The sequence below is a fragment of the Lates calcarifer genome, linkage group LG16_LG22 (assembly GCF_001640805.2).
Source record: "Lates calcarifer isolate ASB-BC8 linkage group LG16_LG22, TLL_Latcal_v3, whole genome shotgun sequence".
Taxonomy (NCBI): domain Eukaryota; kingdom Metazoa; phylum Chordata; class Actinopteri; family Centropomidae; genus Lates; species Lates calcarifer.
The window spans coordinates 15,522,208-15,540,847 of record NC_066848.1 but is presented as its reverse complement, the minus strand read 5'-3'; the positions used below and the strand labels follow the sequence as shown (position 1 = coordinate 15,540,847).

The following is an 18,640-nucleotide window of genomic DNA, read 5'->3' as shown; positions in this document are numbered from 1 at the left end:
CACACACTCAGCTGTTGAGTAATGAGATAGCAGGCACCACAATCATCCAGTCCAAACAAAAGTGTTTCTTTGTGGTTCAAAACAATTACATTTTATGCAGGTTCTATCAATGCCAGACACAAATCTGACTGAGATAATGCCAATGCCCTATTGTTAGTTACATGTAGCATTAGCATGCAACATCAGATCATACAAAGATGATTTTGGTGTCTGACTTATTTTGTCACACACACACGCACGCACACACGCACACACACACACGCACACTCTCTCTCTCGCTCTCTCTCTTCCTCTCAGAAAGAAGTCTTAAAGCTCCTGATAAATGACATGTGGCGTCAAGCAGACCTCGAGAGTCCCGACAGAGAAGAGAGTTTTGGGCCGTGTGTGCCCAGGGGCAATGAGTGTACCTGGGCAGACTGAGGCCTCTGTCCTCAGCATCTGGATCTCTACAGTCAGCACGTCTTCAGCAATGAGACATCAGAGAGGGTGTTAAAAGCTAACCTGAGCGTGTGATGTGTATGAAGTGAGAGGTCAGTGCATATGTGTTGGTGTGTTCTCACCTGTCTGATCCCAGTAGTCTGAAGATGCGTGTGCTGTCAGAGATCTCCTGGGTGATCTGATTGGATTTAAGGGAAGAGACAAAGACAGAGACACACAAAGTCAAGGTCAGAGCTTGCCAGGAGAAGCCACCAGGCCGCATTGGTCTAGTGCAGGGACGGTATCATGGTCAAGTAAAATGTTTGGATCCTGGTCTTTAAAACATCCCTTTCTCTCACAAGGCCACATGGTTTTGGGGGGGGGTGGGGGGGGGGGGGGGGGGGTGTAATGTTGTCTCCTGACTGGTTGGAGAAAATCACATTAAAGCAGTGACTGGTGATAAGCCTGACTGGAGCCCTGTTTCAAGTGATTTTGCAGGTCTGAAAAATCTACCTGTACAATTCATCTAATATCATGCATGCATAGTCTGCATACATTTCAGGAATTGCAGCAGCTACAACAACTGTGATCAAAATCCCATTACAGTCAGAGATTAAATAACATCCTGCCATGATGCCTGGAAGTGAGCCTCATTATGGTCCTTGGGCCATTTCTAGTGTGCCTTTTCTTCAGGCACACAGGCACACAGGCACACACACACAGACACTCACCTCGTTGGTCTTGAAACTCCGTCCCTGCATGCCATGCCTCCAGAAGGCCAATACACTGTCTTGGAGACAAACTGCAAAGAAGCAGACAAACAAATAAGCTTTTATTGCACAAATTATCTTGAGGACATACACGTCAAGCCCCTTTAGTTCTAAGAAGTAAACCTTATTCTTTCAGTCTATGACCTTTAGGTTCTCGAGTTGCACAGCCTCAATATTTATGTCATGAATTATATTTTTGTTGTTGTTTGTCTCTTTTTTTTTTTTTTGTACCTATGGATTCGATCTGGAAGTTGAAGGTCAGCTCGGCTGACAGCTTTCTGCTGGATTTCAACCGGCCCTGGAGGTTCACTATCTTTATACACCCTGTAGGGAAAGATACAGAGAGGAAGCAGTTGAAATTTGTGGTAAATTTGTCACAAAACCCTCTGCATCCTGACTTGAAGAAGTCAAAGCTGCACAGTGCAAATGCAAAGACTTGTACAAATGTCTGCATGTTTTACTCACTGTCAAGACAGACTAGGATGGTGTCTCTCTCTAGCTGAGTGACATGGATCACACACGTCTGTGGTGTGTCTGCAGAGAGAGAGATGACAGGGAGAGCATTTTTTTTTTTAAACCTCCATGTTGTACACATCTGCAACATCTGTTGCGTTGTCAGATTAACATAACATCACTGGTAACACTGTTCTCACCTGCTTCTGTGAACCAGGAGGAGGTAGAGTTGGGGTTCACAGTGCCGAACCGGACCACCTGGTTGAGTTCGGTGCCTTTACTGACTGCCACGCAGATCAGAGGATAGGTCTGCTCTGGGACCACCAACATCTCAAAGACCTCCAATGGACATGGCAACGGGAAGTCGATATTCTAGATGAGGAGAAAGTAGGTGATAAATCACTTCACACACTCAGACACAGCATACTCCGCCTGAAGTGCTTGAGTTTGGTGTAGGTAGTAGTCTTGATACTGAATATTAGATCTATTGCTGTGTCTAAAATGAGCTAAAAATGGAGGCGAGGAGACACAAAGGAGGAATTATGAGGAGAGAAAAAAACTGACCTTGATGAGCATGAACTTCTGCATGGACTCCACCCACTCCAACAGCATGACACTGGACTGGAAGGCTCCACACAGGTACTTATGGCCTGTGTATGGGTTACGCACTGCACAGAGACACAAACAGGAATCATTGTAACCTTTTATATTTTGTCACTTGGTAGCACTTAACACTCTCTTTGTTTGTTAGCCTCTATCAATGTTTTGTATCCTGTGCGAAATGAAATGTGTACATTTTGTAGATTTATACTACTGTTATACACTTGTAAGGTCCACATGAAGAACTGACAGTGTAACGACATATGGGTTACAAAGATTAACACCAAAACATCTTAAACTTGCAGTATTGGTCACAAAAAATATAAAAGCCTTCACAATAACTCACCTACACAACACTTTTGGCACCCTTTAGTGTCTGGAATTTTATTGGACACAGCAAACTTCCTATAAACACATAAATAAAGAAATAGGTGTCACACAGAAAAGGCTAAAATGAGTGTTGAGGGCAACATGTAACATAGATGATTTGCATATAGATTTAAATTTACATGAATATTTTGTTTCATATTAAAATTTTCTAGGTATTAACAGTGTTAGAGTTCAATACATCAGATGGCTTCAGTAATATAGGTCTGGCCCCCTGGCTGGAGAGTTACCTGGGAATCATCTTATCAGGCAGCTTGTGTGTGGGAATGGCTACTGGTAACTTCTGTAACTGTCTGGCCTGTTCGAACAGACCACTCAGACTATGGGAGTACAGCTGGGAGGCTTTTCCTGGGATGGGATTAAAAAAAAAAGAACAGATTAAAAGAGAATAATGTTGAATTAAGATAGAAGATGGATAAACACGTTGTGACAGTACAACAATTTATATCAATAACATAGACACAGATATGTGAGAGCTCACCAGATATGGAAAGAAGACAGTTGTTCATGACATATAGCCAGGTACATCGCCGAGGGAAGAGCTGCAGGCAGACGCAAGGCAGAGAGACATTAAAGATGCAGCAAATGAGCAGCACAGAGCAACACAACTAGCTTTGTAAACTAATGAGGGAATTTAGATTTTCTGGTTGGAAGAAGAAAAAACAAAAAAACAAATAGATACATGAACTAAAATGTAAAAAAAAAAATGAACCACAGTATCATAAATATCTTAAAATGCACGATCTTCAGTCTCACCTGTTCCATTGTGGTCTCATGTAGCTCATTAAGGTTTAATGTATAGATCCCCTCTTCAGCTCCAAATATCAAATACTGGTCTAAAACACAAACACAAACATTTCAGAGCAAAGGAACAACTCACATTAGGCAAGACTAATGACTAATAATGTATTCATCACACTGTGAGCTTATGCATCTGGTTACCTCTGGTGTCAGGGTTGATCCAAGAAGTGGCACAGTGGATCTTCAGAGGACAGCCATTGAACACCTTGGAGAAACATGCACCCATCTGCGAATGATGAGAGACAGTAAATACATGTGGCACAAATAAAGAACTGTACAGATAATATAGTGAGTAATGTGCACATTATGGTGCCAGAATGTGTCAAGTTTGTCTTTCATTGCATGTGTTTTTGCTCAGAGAACAGAATACTTAATTTAGTTAAATACTGAAATACCTCCCTGGTTATTAAGGTTTTCTGAGGGAGTACAGTGTTTGGTTAAATATACTGGTGGCTTGTTAAAGAATGCACCAAAAGAAAACCACATCGTGATCCAATGTGAAGCATGTGATTAAATTTGATGGTATATCCTTACAAAGTGTCAACTGTTTTCTGAAGGAGAGCAGAAGGACACAGTTACTTACATGGACTTTGGGTGTAGGAGGGAGGCCATTACTGATTGGCTTCTGGGACAGACAGATAAACACAAACACGCATACAAGCGTGCACACGCAGATGCACACACACACACACACACACACACACACACACACACACACACACACACACACACACACACACACACAATCAGTCAGAAATGGATTATGACTGATCCTGGTAACACACTGTAAAGGAATCTTACACAATTGCCCTTCAAGATGACTATTCAGAAACTCCATGTTCTTCAAATCTTCCACATTAAACATTTTGGAATTTACAGGAGCACTATTTTCTGCTGTAACAAAATTGTAATGACAATTTCCCTGTGCGGTATAGGCTTTTTCATCTGCTTGGGAGCTGCCCATTTTCCATCCCTCCTTTGCACAGGCACCCTGATGGGTCGCTACTGCAAAGCCAAGTCTGCTTACCGGTACATCCTTCTTGTCTTTCCGTATGGGGACACTAGGGGGCATGGTGGACTGTCTGTCTGCGGGACTGTCCCTCTCACCATTGTGTGAAGAGCTCAGCCCATTACCTACAACAACAGAGACACAACTCAGTGTGTTTGAGAAACTGAGAGAGCGTGTGAGTGTAGAGGACAGGAAGGGAGAGTGCATGTGCATATGCAGATGTGTATGAGGGGGAAAGTGAGTGACAGAACAGATACTGACTTCGCAACAGAACAGTCCACTCACATGGACATGTTCTCATTAACATTGTTGGTCTCAATGAATATGATCTAATCTGCAGGACTACAGACGCAGGGGAGAGTTAAACTAAAACAGTAACAAACAAATACTGGGAGCAGAGAGGGAGGGAGGGAGGGAGGGAGCAGGCTAGCAGGAAGAAAACAGAGGATCAAATATAGTCATGAGCAGAAGACGGAGTGAATGCACCATATACCACCAGGCAGACAGTGGTCAGTATTGATCAGTTATGGCTGGTGGACCATGTAATACTCAATTAACCAACCAATCTACATGTACTACTCTCTTCAAAAAGTTTGAGTTGCTTGATAAAATAGTAAAATAATGAGACTTTTTGTAGTAACAAGTCTCTGTAGCTACAAACAAAATAATTTCCTGTCAAGATTGGGAGAATAACACACACGCCAATGCATTCCTGCTGAAAGCTTTGAAGACCGTTCCAGCATAAATGTACATTTCTAGTTAAACATATTCTCCAGTGTGTTGCACCATCTCTCTGTTATGCAACTCCAAACACCACAATTAACATCTTCCTAGAGTTCAACAACAGGCTAAGACAAATCTGAATTGTTTAGTTTACGACCAAATACAGTACAAATACTGTCAACCACAGCCAACATGAACTGATTATGTCATAACTTGGAAGTTATGATCAGACCTGCCTTTTTTCAACCAATTCAGTACGAAAACAGTGAAATCCAACTAACAAGCATCTACTATTTATATAGTCCTGAGATTAAATGGAAATTAAAAGGTATTTAAATATGATTTTCCCTCCATGGAAGTAGTAAAAAAAAATTCTAGTGCTTTAAACAGAAGGGGAATGTGGAAAATATTGGAAATACTCTAATCATACCAGAATGTTTCACTTCCAGCTCTCATGTACCAGTACATACATGAGCTGGTCTGTTACGGTCAGTGACAGGGAAAAAAACATTCCTTTAAGAAAATGCCATTGTTTAAACTGGGTACCTTGATGTAATTCTTGTGTTTGACTATTGTTCAATGAAACAGTTGAGTTACGTTTTAGAATTTAGATTAGTAAAGCTGCTAACAGGAACTAGTCAGAACAAATGTAATCAAAACAGATCAGATCAGATGGGCAGAATGTGAGTTGATAATGCACAGAATCTTCTGCTAAAGAATCAAAACTGAGCCGATATCATTATACCCCTTCAAGAAAGACACAATGGCAGAGACATACAGTATGTATATTTTAGTGCTGAATGAGAATAGATTCATTCATATGTGCACCATCATACAACTGTATGTTATTGCCTGAATTCTGATCAGCCAGGACGATGTTTTCTCCTCTTCCTTCTTCCTCCTAGGAAGCGAGGGGAAGTGGTAGCAGACTACCAGCTTTGATTGATTGGATTAAACAACCAATCAGACTCCACAAAAGATGACAAACAATCATACTGAGCAGAAGCTGATGGACGGAAGGAACTACAAACAAAAAAATTAAAAAGCACTATTATTAATGGACTCATGGAACAAATAAATCACAACTACGAGGACTGACTAATGGGAGACCACACAACCAATCGGAGGGAACGACAGGGTCTGCGGACACTACCAATCTACCAATCGGCTGCTCTTACTCTCTTCCTTTTCCTCCTCTTTTTCCTGCTCCTCTTTCACCTCCTTCAGCACCTCCCACGCCTCCTCCAGCTCCTCCTCTGTGTGAGGCGTGTGGAGCCACTCCCAGAAATGCCTAAAGCTCCCATCATCCTCTGGGGCAGAGTTTTCGACGTCCGCGTGCTTCGGGCTCTCGTTACCTAGGCTGCTGCGGCGGTGGGGCGGCAGCTTCGGGGGCGGGGGCCGCGGGGGGACGTTCGAGGCGGGCTTGGCCGGGCTTGCCGTCTCTGGGACCGGACAGCGTTTGATGGTCCCTCCCCCTCCACCGTCGTCCTCGCTGTGGCTGTCGTCTTGTTTTTGTTGCTGCTGCTGCTGCTGCTGCTGGGACGTGCAGATGGACTTGGGCTGAGAAGAAATACAGATAAGGACAAATAGTCAGCTCATTTCTCATATCCTAGGGAGCAAAATCCTTCATAAGTCATCCAATTTTAATGACATTAAACAGAATTCAAAACAACCATATTACAAAATAACCAAACTGAACCATTAATCCTCAAATGACTGTGATTGCCTGCGGCTGATAGATGAATTCAGACGTTCAGACATTCATACCTTGGGGGGAAGCGGGGGTGGGACCTTTGGCCTCATGATAGTGCTTGATTTACTGAAGAATGAGAAGACAGAGGATTTGATGAAACGCTTAGAAAATAAACTGGCAACTGCTGTTTACTGCAAACATGAGTTATACTGAAAATAATACAGACATTTGTCAAAATGTCACAACTGAGGATACGGTTTATCTTGTCATTTTCAAGCATTTTTTGTTTTGATCCCAAGGGACAGATTCCATAAACTCACATATTTTAGTATCCATACTTTGTTCTAAAAATCATACTAGAGTCAGTTTGAACTGTTCCTTGGTGAATAAGCTGGATGTCATCAAGACAAGGATAAAATTTTGATTTGTAGTTTTTGTGTATCCAAACCAGATGTGATATTTTACAGTGATCAAAAGTTAAAAGAAACTCTGAAATGACAAGTATAACCACAGCCTGACACTATTTGACACTGGGACAGACGTGAAATAACTACCCTAAAAGGTTAACCACTACATACAAAGTGAGATCATCATGGAAAAACTATAGCTAAAGCACCTGCAAAGTCTCTGAGAATGGCAGTGCTGATATTGCAAAACAGCCAGCGTCACTGAGGTTACTACACATAGTTTTTTTTAACAAAAATGTATGTAGTAACCCAAGTTCTAATACTTCAAATTCAACATTATCTCAACTATCCATATTCTTATCCATCACATAATATTTAATCAAGCAAAACTGAAATATTTCTCATTTGAATCAAAAATATCTCCCATTTTGAGGCTTTTTAACACCTATAATGCCTAATAATCATCATTTTGGCTACAGAGCTGCACTGCTTTCACAGAGACTTTCAATTTCATCTTACAGAGTGCCACTTGTTAATGACTGACAGACAATGAACCAATCAGAGAACAATGGGAATGGACAGAGGCTAGGAGCCAATTGCAGTGAACACAAATACAAAAAACGTCAATAAAAGTCACAATGATTCAGCTGAATTGCGGTCAACAAATATATATACAATAAACTGATCAAACATCATCTTACATAATACAAATGTGGCAAGGTGGTGGGTGGCAAATGGTGTAGAAGTTGGCAAAAAAAGAGAAAGCACCTAAAAATAAAGCAAGAGGATTTGTAACACAGCACACTCTTGAGTGCATCCACCTGATCCATGAGAATGGAACAGGAGCTGGATCAAAACTGATTTCAGATTTATCAAAAAGAAATCACAAAGAGTTTCTTTTGTAACAATGAGCTACAGCTACAACTGAGTTTGTGATTTTTTGTTCTCATGGTACTCCCTAATTGTACATAGATAGCCAGCATGGTTAGCTTGTGCTAAAAGCTAATTATTTAGACAAGACAGATAATGTTTTTGAGGTGGGTGCAGTTGTACACAAAATTTGACATGTGAGTCTACACCTCCAAATCTTAATTTTTCCCTTTACATTTTCTGATGTCACAAGTGATTGTAGCCAGAAAACAGTAACTATTTCAACATGTAAATAGCTAGAAGCTGTTGCTTTGATTTCACTTTACACTAAAATTGGTTGCAGTCAATTCAAGTTTTCTATTTTTGTAATCACTGTACCGTCTGCTCTGGGCTATCAACAAAAAGCCTAAATATAAAATTATAAAGTACTTAGGATCTTTCTGACTTCAGTGGAAAATATCTGTCTAGAAAGAACACTCCGGCCTGCCGCAGACATTTGGCTTTTACACAATGAGGGACGAGGCCGGGCGCCAGATATACAGTCCTATAAAGGCAGGAGAAGACAGAAGGCACCCTGAGTGTGTGCGCGCACACAAAAACACACACACAGCGAGGAGGCACACAGATGGCAGCGCAAGAGGAGAACAAAACAAGACAACAGCAACTCAGATGTCAAGGTCATGAGGCTCTAAACACCAAAAACACACAGAGACCTCGTATTTTGTGACTCACTAAATAGCTCAGAATAGAGTGAAAATGACATCATATGATGTGCCAGAATTTGATATGAAGCTGGATTTACATGTAGCTACGACATACTCTTTAATGCTGTGGTTTCTTAGCACTAACCCAAGGCTAACATCACTCCCTGCCCCTGTGTATTTATGGGAGTAAAATGTAATAAAAACGTTCTTTATTAACAGCCTCCAGGTGAGTGTTTTGGGTTAGGGTCACTGTTAGTAGCTATTAAACTTCACACAAATAGTAACAGCATGGAAACACACACACAAACACAGGTGGCATATGTGGCGTGATGGTGGGGTGTGCTGCATAGAGATGCGTGGATGAAACTGTGGCAAAAACGGGAAGCCTTCCTCCTCGTCCTACTCCTCATCCTCATGTGTGGGGAAGGAAAGAGAGAAGGAGGGGGAGGCTTCCAGTTCTAAGACTGGGAGAGAACTTACTGAGTGTGAGTTTCATCATCATCTGCACCATCATCATCCTCATCCTCATCATCCCCTAAGTGTGCCACATGGCCCCTGGGAGAGGAGGTGAAGACAGGAGTCGGGTGGGGGAGAGCGGACAAGGGACAGGATGGAGGAAAGGGAGGAAGAGGGTAGAGGGTTGAAGTAGGGAGAGCATAGGAGGGAGAGATTAAGGGAGAAAGGGGACAAGCAAAGGAGATAGGAGATGACAACAGGAGGAGGAGGAAGTGGAAGGGGATTGGGGGATGAAGGGAAAGGGGAGGGAGAGCTGAGTGAAGCTTGGTCCACAAACTAACTCTAACACCTGAACCCCGGGCAGATCTGAAAGGACTGAACAGATCCAAACAAGAAAGCAGAGCCCCCTGTTCTCACTGAGATCAACTGAATCAACAACTTAGTCAATTTCCTACAAACCTGAACCACAAGGGGAATTTAGCCACAGTATGCTGCTGATTACCTCCACACCACCTCCAGACTCAACCTACTGTTTAAACCTATACAGTCCTTACAGATCTACACACCCCTCAACAGTAGACTTAACCTCTACTCAGTCAATTCAATTTAACCACAATTTATATCCAGTAAATCCTCAAATATTAGCCTTTATTTATATGAACTGCACAGAGAACCAGACCATTCTTTGAAACTGGCTTCTACCAGAGAAAACCTGACTTTGTTTTATACAGTATTTAATTAGCTTTTGATGGAATTACTGCAAACTGAACACTTCCTACCTCTGTCATGGTGTCATGAAAAATTCAACATCTCTTCATCTATTTTTTTTTTTTTAGCAGAAACACCGTTCTCCCATACTACTCAAAAGTAGTCATTTTCGTCAAATTTCCTACAGATGTTTCACAGTGAAAGTCCACCTGGAAGGCTTTTAATGGGAAACATCTGTGCAGGTGGTGATGAGTTTCATAGACAGCAGCTTTACGTCGATCAAAGGAACAGCAAAGTGGAGGCAAGTGGAATTAATCAGTGAATAAAAACAGTATTTCTATTCACAAGAGAAATTCTGAGCAGATGGTTACTATGAAAAGTTTTTTTTTTTTTGTTGTTGTTTTTTTTTAGCCATCCTTTATTAGCAACCACATTTTATTTGTTTGAGCCGGACATGCTCCCAGCTATTTTTGAACATCAGCCTTTATTTGAGGATTTAAAGTAATAACAAAGCCATTATTGTCCATCTTAGAAAACAGAATCTTTTTGGGGGGGATTGTTAAATTTATGAAAACCTATAGACTGAGCTGACTTCATCAAACTAGAACCTTTAAGTCCATGTCACATACAGTATATTAACCTTTTTCTTGTATTTAGAAACAGTAAACTACACAGATATGCCTTGACAACATATGAAAGTAGAGAAAGTCAAGGACATGTAAATTAACTATAAGACCTCTTTCTAAAAGCCTTTGTAAATTATTGTCTCTCCATCCTCCTTGGCAATACTAGAGGGGTTGGGTTTACCACACCAGAGTAAATAACACCTGTCTGTCACAGCTAAGTAAGAAAAAGCCACTTTCATCTACTTGTCAGATTACTGTCATAACATTCTGCCACATAATGAATGGTACTGCATAGTAACAACCACCTCAAAGGCACCTGTATACACTAAAACAAACAAAAAAAATGCATTTTAGACAGGTGTGTAAACTACTGCCTGGCTCTACTTCTTACCACTGTTCATCAAAGGAGACAAAAGAGGAGAAAAACTGGGAGCAACTAAACTAAAGAAACTACATTTTAGGTGTGTAGTGTAGCCAAACTGGCTTACAGAAAATAACACTTTTAATAAAACTTCTAGTTTACCAAGTGAAACGCTGATCAGACTCATCAGGCTTTGAAACAATAAAGGACTTGCATAGAAAAAAAATTGGCCCCAGTAAATAAAAGGAAATGGTTTGTGTCTTTGTTACTATGCAGACCAAAGAATTCAGTGAGACACATTTGTTGTAACAGATCATAAAAAATAGCAAAGCACAAGTGTGTTGATCATCATTGTCTCTGAGGAGAATGAGAGGAATTTCTCCACAGACTTGCCAGTATAATTGCTAACGACACCTAAGGCAGCTTTGGCTAAGAAACTATACATGTGTGTGGGTGTGCATGTGTGTGAACGCACATGTGTGAGTGTAAGTATGTATGTGTGTGTGTGTGTGCGTGTGTGTGGAAGCCATGCTCTGCAGGAAGCTCCTATGAAGCACAGCCTTTTCCTGATGACATCAAAGCGTGAAGCAAGCCGCAGAGGGAAAATAAAACTTAGAAGAGTCCGAACTGCTGAGAGCTATGACAGCCTGAAGTTATTACAGCAGCATTAGTTGCATGTGATTGGCCCAATTAGTCCTGCCGTTAACAATGATTGGCTGATGGGTGGGCATGGTTAGAAGACCAGCAGATCAAGGCACCCTGGGTGAATCGGGATGTGAGAGAGATCTGACTCACCTCTGCTGAAGCTCTTCCTCCACAGATTTGAGAAGGCTCCTGTTTGTTGAATAAGTGAAGAGGAAAGCACAGAATTAAAAATCATAATCTACAAGCTTTAGAAGATGTTTTTAGTCCTCGGAAGACTATGGAGGACATTCTGCTGTCCTGATCTGAACCTGGACTTTCTGTACTTGTAAGCAGAGAGCTCACACAAACACACAGCTTCAACATCCTCAAATGGCAATTATGAATAAATCATCAAGCCTACAGCATGAAATGGCTCCCTATCACACGTTCTGGCTCTCCACAACTTTGCCTACAACTTTCCTCAATCAAGACGGTAAACTAGGACAGCTGCAACTGTAGATGAAAGAGCAGGAGAAAATTCAAGCCATGGAGAGGAAATAAAAAGGACTCACTTGTTTCCTCCCAGTAGACTCGGTGAATCGTGACCATACTCCAACTGCAGGTCCTACAAGACAGACAAATTATATTACTACTGTGACACAATATTCCATAACTGGCTCATTTAAAAGGATGCTATGTATTGGATTTCCTCAGGAGCACAAACAGGGCTGAAGCTCTTGGCCCCCTACCTTAATAAACAACACTGAAATAGTGACCACAACTGAAGCCCCGTTCAATTGCCAAATTACTGCAGGGGACTGCTATTGTAGCAGCTATAGTGACAGTTTAACAGCCTGCTAGAAATAATACCACCCCCATAAAACAGCAATTTCACCGCAAGTATAGTTCATAACCACAGACACACACAGATGTACACAGCAATTAAACGGCTAACTGTATGTATATAGATTTGATTCTTGCCGAGTTCACATTGTGGCCTGATAAATGTGTTAATCATGTGATAAAGAATATGTTTTCTGATATAGTAAAAACTGTATCTATCAAATAAAATTATAGGCGCAAGATAATAAACAGAATAATTTAGCCAAAACGGTCGATGTCTCTTTCTCATTCTGTAAGATTTTTCTGGACTCTAAAATTAGAGTAAATAAATTGCCAGATTCCTACTTTATCATCATTAGAAGAAGTAAAATGAAAAACAGGTTGACAAATGTAGATAACTGCAGTAATCCTGCTCGGTTTTTTCATTATCTACTTAGTTGGTATAACCAAAAATTTGCTTTTAAACCAGTGCTTTCCAACCTTGTTGGCTCTTTGTTTGGTCATGAACTATGGCCAGTACAACTATAGCTAGCAGATTTTATCAGAAGCTGCTAGCAAGCTAATAAAGCTACCCTAAAATGCAATTTGGGAGTACTACACAGTAGATGCGCTAATCGTGAACAGACCTTTTTTATTTCTTTCTTTTTTTTTCAAGTGTTCCCAATAACCTTACAAACTGATGTAATCTACTGTAGTCACTCAGTGGTGCTCTGTTACACCAAGAGGCAGTGAGTTAATTACTTAGACACGCTACGGATCGCAGATCTAGATCCCCACTCATACCTCTTCAGCATGAGGAGAACAGCAGGCACAGCAGGCCTTGCCAGGCCTGTGTGCTAGTTACAGTTGCTGGGCTATGACAGGAAAATAGCTGTGGCCCCCTTGTACATATTTTTGAGACCCCTTGGCAGCTCCTAACCCACTGGTTTGGACGATTTAAGCAGTGATTCATCAATGTGAAGTAAGGTATGTCAGAAAAGTGTTGTTTCTAAACCTGACCAGATCAAAACAAAAGGGCAAGTTGAATGTGTGCTGGACAACACTGATTGGGTATTGATAAAGTTTTAAGTTCCTGCAGCACCTTTCAAACCAGGCACAAGCTGAAAACCTGGTTTGACATCTTGCACATACAGCCACAATGTGAATGCAGCATTGTGTCACAGAAACGTTTTTAAAGATAATGACATAATGCAACAAGTGTGCAGAGAGAAACACACAAATGAACAGACAAGACACAAACATTATACAGGAATACACACACACACACACACACACACACACACACACACACACACACACACACACACACAAAAAAGGCCTCATTGCTCTGGTCAACTACAAGACATAAGAAGTTAGAGAACATGTAAGCAGTAGTGCACAGAAGAGAGAGACACATTCTGCAGAGAGAAATATCAGGACCTGATATTTGTTTTGATATTTGTGAGTGTGTATGTTTATACATTTCAGTATAAAAAGCGATAACTTTTGTGAGTAGTTCTGTTCTGTGTTCACACCCATGTATCCTCACTGACTGTTCTTGAGCAAGGCACTGCATTACAACTAGCCTACAGGGTTGTAGTTCCATAACAGAATATGACCTCTGATCTTCCCCTATAAGTGTGTGTGTGTGTGTGTATGTGTTAGGCTGTATTAGTCACACAAATCTCATATCTAACAAAAAAGGTTATGTTAGTATGAATGTGTGTATTGTAAGGATTTCAGAAAACAGGAAAAACAACAACAACAACATCACTAAGGACTCTTATCACCATGACAACTACAACACCAGTTAGTGAGGCAAAAGCCAAGGCTGGAAAAAGAAGAACAAAATGAACAGTAACAGATGGGTGGACCAGAATAGATGGAACAAATATGTGAAAATGAACAAAAATACATGTTGGACATTGAGCAGCCAAAGCAATCAGCACTCTGGAAAATGAAAAAAAAGAGAGGCAGCAGGGGCTCAGAAAGCAAGAGAGCCAAACGAAGGACAAGTACTTGTCCTTCAGAAAACATGATTAAACATGAAAGAGAAATACGGAGACAGTAAGATGAAAGTAAAACAAAGAATGCTTAAGGTTAGAGACATGACGACAGCATGGAAATAAAAAGAAAAAAAAAGGCAGATGTTGGTGGACAGAGGGAGAGGCCGAAAGAGAGAGAGACAGATAGAAAGAGTACTACCAGATTAGATCTCGCGGTATAGTAGAGCTCCTCAACACAGTCCAGATAGGGCTCAGATTCACAATGGTCAGCAAGACAGAGCGAGAGAGACCTCAGTTAATACATTAACCTGGACTGATGGAGGGAACGGGGAGGAATGGAGACACGGTTGCAAGAGAGAGGAGGATGATGGATGAAAAATGGATTAAGGCCAAAACGGGCTATGACGTCCATGGATCAGCAAGACAGAGAAGAAGGTAGATACTGGAATATTAATCAAAGAGAAGAGGGGATGGGTGGGCATGGATGGATCTAGGAATAAACTGGAGCAGACGGGGGTAAAAAATCTGCAAAACTGAAGAAAGACATTTAGAAATAACATTAATTTATCATAGGAGCTATGTGAGAGAATTAAAAGCCTCTGTCTAATGCCAGTTGCATTCTTGGTGGTATTTATTTGAATTAAGACAACATGTTACATTAATCTATGTTTCCTAATGTTGCTATGGATATGTTTTTTTGTGTAGCATTACACAATAAGTAAAACATGCTAAAAGTTAGTCCAGTCATTGACTTTTTTGAGGAAAGATGCCATGAAAGGCTGCTGCTAATTATTTTGGTGATAGTAACAGTGATGGTCATCAATTAATAATCTATTACAACATTAACATTAATGTGGTGATGATTTATTGATCTGAAAATGCCACACACAGCCCCACAATCCTGAATGGATGTATCTTCAAGGGTTAAAAACCACACTAGTCAGCAAGGCCAAGAGAGGACCCCGCATTATTGAATTACTTTCAAGGAGAGGGTAAAAACTGAAGGACAATGTAAATGTTGCGAGTGTCACAAAGACCTACACTGGTGTCTTTGTTTCTTAGCATTAAATAGGTGGAGGGTCAGAGGAAAGAAGGAGGTAAGGGTTTGACTTGATTTTAGGATTTTATCAGCAGAATCGAGGGGAGGAGGAATACAAAAAAGGAGTTTGTGGAAAAAGTGCAAGTGCAAAGACATGACAGAAAAAGTGGGAGGCAGTGAGGGAACAGAAGAGTTTAACAATATGTTGTGATTGTGCATGAACCCTGCACCATCCCATCTGTTCACCAGCAACCACCTCTTTCCTAAGTGATGGGCTTTAGCTTCTAGAAAATCAACTTAACAAAGGGCTATGGCTGAACCAATACACATTATTTCAAGGCCAAAATCCAGCATATATAAATTAACCCTTTTCACACACACAAAAAATTCTATCTCCTGGAGACCTGAGCGAGTAAATCCTATTTGATACGTGTCCATCCATGCCTGTAAGTAAGGAGACATTATGGCAAGAAAGCTAGTATTTGCTGTCCTCCACAGTTCACAGGCTTCATATTCTGGGTCTGCACAGTGCTAGGACATGGCCAGAATTCGTCCATGGGAAGGCACCCTGATCAGATGTCTGTGCCACCTAAACTGGATCCTTTGACTACAAAGGGACAGCAGTTCTACTCTGAGCCCCTTCTGGGCATCTAAGCTCCTCTTCTTGTCCCTGTCAAAGAGCCCAGAAACTGCAAAGAAAACTAATTTTGGCTGCTTGCATCTGCAACCTCAAGCTTACATGCACAGACGAAATCAGGTTACTGTGACAAATCAGGTTACGGACAGAAAATCAAAGCGAACACATTAACATACCCTGCGGAAACCTGCTTTTGAAGCCCACGTTTGATTGCACTTAGTAAGTTATCTGATCTCTTCTTGTCCCATAAAAAGATTTTTGAACCATAGCTGACATAATCGGGATATATCAGGACGTCCCTACTGGAAATGCTCCAGTTTTTATCACAGTGAACTACATAGACTGGCTTCCTGTTCGGGTTCAACACAGGCTGACAACAACATGGATTGGTCGTGGGTGCTTCCTGTGATTAGGTGAGGATCGGCCATGCTGGTAGTGGTGAAGTGGAAACCACACAGACCATATAATCTCACTCACAAGACGCACACACACATACATTGAAATATGTGCCTCAGCTAATAACTCACCGGCTCATGATGGGGTTCTGTCTCCTTTCTCAATGGAGGATCAAACTTCACCTGACCAACTGAGAGAGAGAAAATAAGAGAGAGACAGAGGTGAGGACAGAAAAGGAGGGCACAAAATAAGATGACAGGATAAATACAGAGAGTGAGGGTCACTTCTGTGGATTTTCTCACATTAAAAAATTGAACTGAAATTCATGTTGACCTTGTGTATACACTTACAGTTAATCTCAGACAGCGTCTTCCCTTCCCTAGTGCTCCTGCTGGTGGAACGAATACGATGAGGAACAGAGACCGGAGACTATCAGGAAAGAGATACAGACACACACACAGTGAAATAGCTGTTCAAAGAATATACACATTGTAGTAGTTTACACCGTACTTGAGAAGATTACAATAGGGTTAAAAAAAAAAAAAAACTTAATCCCTCTGCTATTTCCTGTGGGAGGGATTTGATGACACAGCAAAACAGCCAGCCGTACTCCAACCAGACAACCAAAACCTAGCAACACAGGCAATGGAAAACATTCCCAGGCAACAACATTAATGTTTTACTACTCATGAGTTCCTTTAAGTTGACATATTCTCCATACATTGTGTAATGTATGATAGAGGATATTCTTAGACTTTGATCACATATATTTTAATATGGAGGACCCTTGTGCTATACAGCTGACCCCAGCATCACACCCACACAATGATAGCACAATTTAAATACACTAAGTCAACTACTGTATATGATGATATTTACTTTACTGGAGGTTAAACTTTACTTGACTTTATGTCCTGAATGTTTAATCTTAAGATGTAAACTCAAAACACAGCAACCTCAAACCATGCTATACAAAAATGCATATAAAAAGCTACATTTGTAGCTCAGAGCAACCAACATCTTTGTCAATTTAAAACCACCTCTTATAGGTGTAATAAAGTCAATTCTCATAACACACAATTCATGGTTAGTAACTGTAATGGCAAAGGTTGATGAAGACAGCTTCCATAACTGACATATGGGAGTACTCCCCACCCTTTTCATAATGTATCCTGTATCCTGTGTTTCCAAACAGACAAATGGAGATGACGTTTTGATCTTTTAACTAGAGCCAGGTAAAACAAACCAAAGCTATTTCAGATAACTAGGACAGTTTGATGAGACTATTTTCCTGAACCTTGAGATCCTTAAAATTGAGCTCTGGGTTTTATTCAATTCAGAAGCCACTCTTGTGGACAGAAACAAACCACAACGTCAACACCATTTGTTTGCGAGTGCAATTTGACCTGGACATGGTTTAGATGCATTATTCTGAGGAGTATAATAATGTCCCACTTTGGAAACCATCTTCATGAACCTGGCATTTCTGTATCACCCAGCTGCTACCACAGAACTAGAATGAACTGAGCTGATCTATAGTGATGTTACTTAGTGATCTGCTGTGATATAGCCGATGTAACTATGCCTGAACCTTATCTATCTACTTTTGTTAATGCACATAAAGGCTTAAACAGATTTGCATAATAACAGTGTCACAAACACAAAATATTCAATTTACTATTATGTGTGATGAACATAAGAAAAGCATGAATTTTTCTTGTGTGACGCTGGAATAAGCAAATATTTGCCATTTTTTGCTTTAAGAAAATAACTACAACGATTACTGTAATATCAAAATAGTTGACAATTAATCGATTAAGTTATTAATCAATCACTGCACTGATCACTGCAGGTCTAACTGACAATATTCCATGACTGTTAATAGAAGAAATTTGATTGTATGATTATATAAAAATAACCCCACCAGCTGATGTGCAGGTCAACAAAAAGGTGGGAAACACAACTGCTCGCTGCCATGTTGAACTAATTATGCAACTGCCATGGTAATCCATCAACAGTCTGAACCTCACATGCCAATGTCAAGTTTCCATGACAACATCAGAAGACGCTCAGTTGAATGGAAATCCACTCTATTCATTCAGTTCTGTGGTCCTCCTCCACGTAAAAACAC

At 40.7% G+C, this 18,640-nt stretch overlaps 1 protein-coding gene across 10 annotated transcripts in view; it reads right to left on the bottom strand.

The window, feature by feature from the left end:
- LOC108873491 (mitogen-activated protein kinase kinase kinase kinase 3) overlaps positions 1–18,640 on the bottom strand; it is a 41,553-nt gene that overhangs the window by 5,164 nt on the left and 17,749 nt on the right. For 2 of the 10 annotated variants that reach the window (XM_051076433.1, XM_018661714.2), the window contains 21 exons: positions 16,860–16,938; positions 16,641–16,699; positions 12,182–12,234; positions 11,781–11,819; positions 9,315–9,389; positions 6,928–6,979; positions 6,339–6,720; positions 4,456–4,562; positions 4,012–4,053; positions 3,570–3,654; positions 3,384–3,463; positions 3,109–3,169; positions 2,858–2,975; positions 2,587–2,645; positions 2,205–2,308; positions 1,841–2,012; positions 1,653–1,721; positions 1,419–1,511; positions 1,149–1,219; positions 561–616; positions 408–461 (listed from right to left, as the gene is read on the bottom strand). In XM_051076433.1, the coding sequence (XP_050932390.1) occupies positions 408–461; positions 561–616; positions 1,149–1,219; positions 1,419–1,511; positions 1,653–1,721; positions 1,841–2,012; positions 2,205–2,308; positions 2,587–2,645; positions 2,858–2,975; positions 3,109–3,169; positions 3,384–3,463; positions 3,570–3,654; positions 4,012–4,053; positions 4,456–4,562; positions 6,339–6,720; positions 6,928–6,979; positions 9,315–9,389; positions 11,781–11,819; positions 12,182–12,234; positions 16,641–16,699; positions 16,860–16,938 (1,910 nt within the window). The remainder of the gene's footprint in view (positions 1–407; positions 462–560; positions 617–1,148; positions 1,220–1,418; positions 1,512–1,652; positions 1,722–1,840; positions 2,013–2,204; positions 2,309–2,586; positions 2,646–2,857; positions 2,976–3,108; positions 3,170–3,383; positions 3,464–3,569; positions 3,655–4,011; positions 4,054–4,455; positions 4,563–6,338; positions 6,721–6,927; positions 6,980–9,314; positions 9,390–11,780; positions 11,820–12,181; positions 12,235–16,640; positions 16,700–16,859; positions 16,939–18,640) is intronic. The other 8 variants (XM_051076435.1, XM_051076440.1, XM_051076439.1 and 5 more) reach the window with 6 other exon arrangements.